The following is a 7,040-nucleotide window of genomic DNA, read 5'->3' as shown; positions in this document are numbered from 1 at the left end:
AAAGAAAGAAAAGACAAAAAAGTCAGCTTGCCCATTTATTTGTAATTTTACTTATGATGGCAGTAATTCTGAATTTACAGATTTAACCAATAAAAGCAAGACACTGCACTCATGATGTGGCCTAATGCTGCGTGACCTTGACATGGAGTGGGAATATGAGATCTCTGAAGAACAATCCTCTTCATACAGGCCTCTGGTAAACTTGTTTGGGGTCACAGTCACACCACGCAAGAAAAATCTGTTGTCAAGAACTCACTAGTGTGTATCTTGTGCAATCAAAAATGGATAATTGTATATTCAAATGACTAATTATCCCATGCTTAAAAAAAATAAAAATCTATTTTAATATCTTTGTTACTGTGAAGATGTTTCATTCAAAAGGAATCGATAAAACAAAACTCTATAATAATGATGTGGCCAAGACACAAACTGAAGAGATATATTCAAGCTCTACAACTATGATGTCACAGAGACATTCTCTAGAACTCTCCTGAGCAAAAGTCCCACAAAGACACAATCCTGAGGAGACTTTACTCAGAGTTTGAGGAGAGAAGACTGAACACATTTACAGTCCTGAGAGAACATGGAGAACATGAGAGCAACAGCCTTTGACGTGTTTGATGAAGCACGTTTACTGGGCGAACACACTGACATGATCATCAAGTCCAATGACAGAGAATTTCAAGTGCACAAGATCATCATGTGTGGCTGCAGCTCCTACTTTAGGTGAGAAGAAGCATTTGATCTGCAATTGTGTGCAAATTACCTAGAAATGATTATAATTATGTACATAATTTCCACTGCCAACATTATACTGTTGAAACTGCCTAAGTCCAAATATATAAATGCATGAAAATGAATGAGTGTATTGCCAGAAAAAATGAATGCAACTATGATATCTAGGAAAAACCATTCTTGAAATTTGATTCTGGAAGTGGCTATGAATGAAGTTTTACCCAGCATTTCAAATTTAAAGGAGCCGTATGTAAGATTGTGGCCAAAACTGGTACTGCAATCACTTTCAAATTACTGTGGAGCGGTGTATTTGAAATGAACATGATTTCTTAATGTCTAGTGACATATCAGGGCCATTTTATGATTAATTGAAATACATTTCTTACATACAGCTCCTTTAATATAGGAAACTAATCTGTTTCTCTATGTAAATTTGGCTGAAATTAAAATGTAAATAATGAAAAGTTATTTTATATATGCTCATTATTAATGTCTGTATTTCTTTGTCAACTTTGTTCACAGGGCTCTTTTCTCCAACAACTGGAGCATCCCAGCACAACATTTCTGTGAAATTCAAGGAATATCCCGAGACATCATGCCTCTTATTATCCAGTATGCGTACACAAGATCTGTGCTCATTACTCAAGAGAATGTGCTGGAGCTCTTGGTGGCGGCTGAAATGATCTTAGTCTCAGGTCTTGTAGATTCCTGCTGTCAGTTCCTGGAGTCACAGTTATGCCCAGAGAACTGCATTGGCATCTGCAAGTTTACAGAGGACTTTTCCTCCTGCTCAAAGCTCCGCTGTAAAGCACAGCACTACATCCTGCAGCACTTTGAGGAGGTCCTGCATGTCCCTGAGGAGTTCCTGGAGCTCTCCCTGGAACAGCTGGAGGAGATCATTGATGAGGATGAGCTGAATGTCAGACAGGAGGAGGTGGTTTTTGAAGCCGTCCTCCACTGGATTAATCATGCACCAGAAAACAGGAGGCGACACATTGCCGTGCTTCTGCCAAAGGTAAAACTGAGATTTTTGTCTTTTTTTTTTTACACAAATATCTTAAAACTCTTAAAATCGAGATACATTTTCTGCTATTGTTTTAATGTTAGTTAAATGTTAGAAATTTTGTTTAGTGGTTTTGCCATTTTGGAAATCCTTTTTCGTTGTTGAACACCATATAACTGCTTAGTAACAGTCTTGCGACAGTCTCTGAAAGTCTGACCTCTCCCTTGTGCTTCAGGTTCGATTGGGGTTGATAACATCAGACTACTTCATCAATAATGTAGAGTGCAATGCACTAGTGATGGAGAATGAAGCCTGCATGCCTGTTATCATCAATGCAATGAAGACTTTGTTTGACCTCAACATGGATGAACCCACCAACTCAGATCTCATGCATCAACTGACACGTCCACGTCTGCCCTCATCGATCCTATTGGCCATCGGAGGATGGAGCGGCGGCAATCCCACCAGTGAGATTGAGGCGTATGATGTGAAGGCAGACTGCTGGGTCAGTGTGACTCAAGATGGTGACCATCCCAGAGCCTATCTTGGTACTGCAGTCCTGGATGAGTTTGTGTACTGTATTGGTGGTCTTGACCATGTGGAGTATTTCAACAGCGTGAGGAAATTCAGTCTCATCACTCAGACTTGGCATGAGGTGAGTAATGCTGTAGGTCAACATGTAACTTTAATTTAGCTTCCTTCACAAAACAGTATTGTGGTACAGTGATGGTACCGGGTTGTACTTTGATATGGACCAAAGTGCTGAATGATGTGCTGTACTCCACATTACTTCAAAGAATACCACTGTATTACCGTATTACATGTCTAAAAAGTGGTAAAACCATGATAATTTTTTTTTTTGTGTTCCAGCAATTGTTGTAGAGTTGTATAATATAATATAATATACCAGAGTTACCATCATGATTTTGTCAAAAAATACCATAAAAAAAAAAAAATTGTATTTATTTGCAACTGATAGGACAGAACCAATGAGATGGTGTATTGGTGTGTGTTCGCACACTGATGTGTTTGGTGTGTTGTAGGTGGCCCCCATGTATGAACGTCGCTGCTATATTAGTGTTGCTGTTCTGGACGGGCTCATTTATGCCATTGGTGGTTTTGATGGACAACAACGGCTTAAAACAGTAGAGCGCTACGATCCAAACACCAATCAGTGGACAATGATGGCACCCATGAATGAACAAAGGAGTGATGCCAGCGCCACCTCACTGCAGGGCAGGGTAAGAGCACTTACCCATGATTCCTCTGCACACTGAACACTGGTTTTCTGATCAATCTGTGATGATTGTGCACAAACATCATGCATGTTATTTTTGTGTTTGTCAGATTTATATCTGTGGTGGTTTTACTGGGACCGAGTGTCTCTCCTCTGCTGAGAGCTTCAACCCTGAAACAAACCAGTGGACTCTCATCGCTCCCATGAGTAGCCGCCGCACTGGTGTTGGTGTGATCGCTTATGCAGATCTAGTGTATGCTGTGAGTATTAAACACAGTTTTATAGTTTTAATTAACTATGATAACCATGACACAAATACAGAAATATGGAACAATCACAGTTTACAGGTTGCACTTCTGTAAATGCATGCATGGATGTGCATACACAAATGCACAGAATACATAAATAAAGAGTGTATTTATTTAAAGGTTGGTGGTTTTGATGGTGCCAGTCGTTTGCGGTCTGCGGAGGCCTACAATCCGCTCACTAACATCTGGAGTGATGTTGCATCAATGTACAATCCACGCAGCAACTTTGGCTTTGAGGTGAGATGTGGACAGTTAATATCTGTATCTGGTGAAACTATGAAATAACATTACAGTAATGATTTGATGATATTGAATATGGGGGATTTTTTTTTTTTGGTTCCATATTGAGAATAATTGGAAAGTTGCACCCTAACATTGTTGAAGGCTTCAATGATCAATGTGTGTCAAAAAATTCTACTATGTTTAATTGAAGTGTTGCATCTATAAGATTTATTAATGTAAAGTTAAAGACATTAGCTGTACATTACTTATTTTCCTTTTTGCCTCCCTCAAAATCCAGGTAGTTAATGGTCAGTTGTTTGCTGTCGGAGGCTATAATGGATTCAGCACCAGCTCTGATGTGGAGCGCTACGATGAGAAGACAGATCAATGGTAACTTCCACAAACACTAAATCTCACAGATCATTTCACACTGCATAAGATATAAGTGGAAGTCTCTAAGTCTAATACAGACTATATTTCATTGCATTCCTTGCATCTGTTTTCTACACAGGTTTGATGCAAATGAAATGGCCATTTCCCGCAGTGCTCTGAGCTGTTGTGTAGCATCTGGATTGCCTAACATGGCACAGTATGCTGCCCTACGAGACACCGTACAGACACAAGACGAGTCTGACCGTGGATGATCTCCTTCTAGCAGATCTGACAGTCTGACTACAAATGGAGAGTCATGTTTCCTGAATAAATGCATTCAAAAAAGAGGCTGTCTTCTAAATGTTAAACTTTCTCTCAGGTGTAGTGTTGTTCATTTAAAGAATGAAACCTTGCAAGGGATCTCTACAGCTCAACAAACCAACATATTGAGAATTCTGTTTACTGAGTAAACTATTTATTGCTTTATTAAACTTTGTATGAATTACTGTAATTTACCAGCTTCTTTTATATGTTTATACATTGTGTATGATTGATTTAACTCATAGATAGTCTTTGCTAAAGAAGCATTGATTATGTGATGTTTTTATTACTATAGGCATAATCTGCACATGGAAATATAACTTTTGTGTTACGTTAAACAGTCGAGCCTATACAATCATTTTTGCAGTGTCATTATTGACTTTATTAATAATAACAGTGTCATTAATAATGCTTATTATTATAGATACGCACACATGCACACAGTCATATATACATTCTCAGTCTGAACAAATAACTATCAATAAAACATAAACAAACACACTAAATATTAGCAAAATATTCAGCAAGGCGTGAATACAGATATCTGCAGAAGCACCAAATCCATCATAATTAGCCTATGGATTATATATTTCTACTTCCACGTGACCCAATTTTCCAAACCAAATATATTTAATATCTACCTAAATGTATATGAAACATGAGAACAACTTCTCGTCCAGGCCCTGGTCATTTCTAGGCTTGACTACTGCAATGCTCTTCTGGCCGGACTTCCAGCATGTGCAACCAAACCTCTACAGATGATCCAGAATGCTGCAGCCCGTCTTGTCTTCAACGAGCCCAAGAGGGCCCACGTCACTCCTCTGTTCATCTCTCTGCACTGGCTACCTATCGCTGCTCGCATCAAGTTCAAGGCACTGACGCTTGCTTACAGATCTATCACAGGCTCAGCTCCCTCCTACTTTCACTCACTCCTACGAGCATACATCCCTACCAGACACCTACGATCGATCAACGAACGACGTCTCGTGGTTCCATCACAGAAAGCCACAAAATCACTTTCCAGAACATTCTCATTCACAGTTCCATGCTGGTGGAACACTCTCCCCACCCTCATCCGGAATGCAGAATCCCTGACAACATTCAAAAAACAGCTGAAAACCCATCTCTTTCGTGAGCACTTACCTTCATAAAAAAAAAAAAAAAAAAAAAATTCTTTACACCTCACTTATCGGGCTTATGCTACTCTGAATAATGCCTGAACCTCGTATTCTGAGCACTTCTTGCGTTGTTGTTGTTTTTGCCTCTTCATGATGACTCGCTTAATTTTAGTCCTAATTTGTAAGTCGCTTTGGATAAAAGCGTCTGCTAAATGACTAAATGTAAATGTAAATGTAAGGGCCCCATACTTGGCTGTAAAAGACCGTTTAGCTCCATCTAGTGTTTGAGATATTACCGTGCATTGGCACTGTTTTGGTTCAGACTGACCTCACTTTCTGTATTTTTAAATATGTTGGGAAAAAAAAGAGAAAATGTTGTGGTTTCACAGACAGGCAACATCAGCTTCCTTAGAGCTCAAATTTGTCTTCTTGAACAAGTGCAGTAATGTGAGACTGCAGCAGGTTAAACCTCCTTAGCAGTCTGAGATTTCTCCCTGGAGTTTGTCCCATTGTTGGTGGCTGGACGACCCCTCCTAAGAACCAGAGGCAGCATCATGATGGATAAAAACAAACTCAGCCGTAGAGATACTTTGAGAGCCTTTGGGCATCCAAGCTACCATCAGTCCATGCTTAGAGGTAGGAATGGGTTTGAAAACATTAATTCTGTCTAAGAGGGCAGAGAATTCAGAAGATAGTCTCCAGGGCTTTGTGCTGTCTGGAATGAAATCTCCTGGGACACGCAGAGTCTGACCGTACACAAACTCTGCCAAGGAAGTTTGTAGGTCCTCCTTGGGAGCCGTTCGCAGGCCCAGCAGGACCCAGGGTAGCCGCTCAATCCATCTGTCATCCGTCAGACTGGCCCTCGGTGCAGTTTTGAGAGAGTGATGAAAGCGTTAACAAAAGCCATTGGCCTGAGGGTGGAAGGCCGTAGTATGGTGAAACTGCACAACTAGGATTTCGAGCCACCTCTGTCCACAACTCAGATGTTCATTGAGGGCCACAGTCTGAAGATATGTCTGATGGTGTGCCGAAATGCGTAACCCAAGTGTCGATGAAGGCCCGTGCTACCTCCGCCATTGGCGTTGAGGCCAATGATACTGCTTCCGGCCACCTGGTGGTTCGATCCACATTAGTTAGAAGGTGAGTAAACCCCGGGGAGGGGAACAGTGGACCCACCAGGTTGATGTTAACATGGTCAAAACATTGCTCTGGTACCATAAAAGTTTCCAGTGGCGCTTTGATGTGTCTCTTCACTTTACCCCATTGACATGAAACACAAGTTGAAACCCAGTTTCGAACATCCTTTTTCAATCCATGCCACACAAACTCTGAGGAGAGGAGTACGATGGTGGCTTTCGGAGACATCACTCCGTGGCATCAGACATCAGACCAATGTGCTTGACGGTCAGATAGGCCAACACTACATGGATGAAAGGCGCATGGCAGAACGAGTGAAGGAGGCGAGCTGAATGAAAATGCACATTCACTCTTTTTTTTGACAGCAGATGGCGCTCATATTGCCATGAATGGGAGAAGGTGCACTCTGCAATATGGTGGAATTCCTAAAGAGCAAATCACCAATTAGTAATTTCTTCACATCAACACAGCTGCCCTCAGAAGCTCCGGTGTTGCCAGAGATAGTCAATGTTTTGGAGACATGCATTTAGGATTGAACATGCACATTGACTGTTCCAGGGAAAAATAATTAAGGCACAAGATTTATT

General features: G+C 40.8%; 1 protein-coding gene across 1 annotated transcript; it reads left to right on the top strand.

Moving 5' to 3' along the window:
* Positions 1-583: 583 nt before the first annotated feature.
* LOC311302993 (kelch-like protein 10) lies at positions 584-4,149 on the top strand (the record flags this gene model as incomplete). The annotated part of the gene is made up of 8 exons (XM_084429196.1): positions 584-726; positions 1,258-1,750; positions 1,974-2,393; positions 2,782-2,979; positions 3,086-3,235; positions 3,404-3,520; positions 3,804-3,895; positions 4,017-4,149. 8 exons carry the CDS (start codon positions 584-586, stop codon positions 4,147-4,149), a joined length of 1,746 nt encoding a protein of 581 aa, XP_084285322.1.
* Between the last annotated feature and the right edge of the window lie 2,891 nt (positions 4,150-7,040).

Source organism: Rutilus rutilus (assembly GCF_951802725.1).
Source record: "Rutilus rutilus genome assembly, chromosome: 13".
NCBI lineage: Eukaryota > Metazoa > Chordata > Actinopteri > Cypriniformes > Leuciscidae > Rutilus > Rutilus rutilus.
The sequence above is the reverse complement of the archived record's forward strand: the minus strand, read 5'-3'. Positions and strand labels throughout refer to the sequence as shown.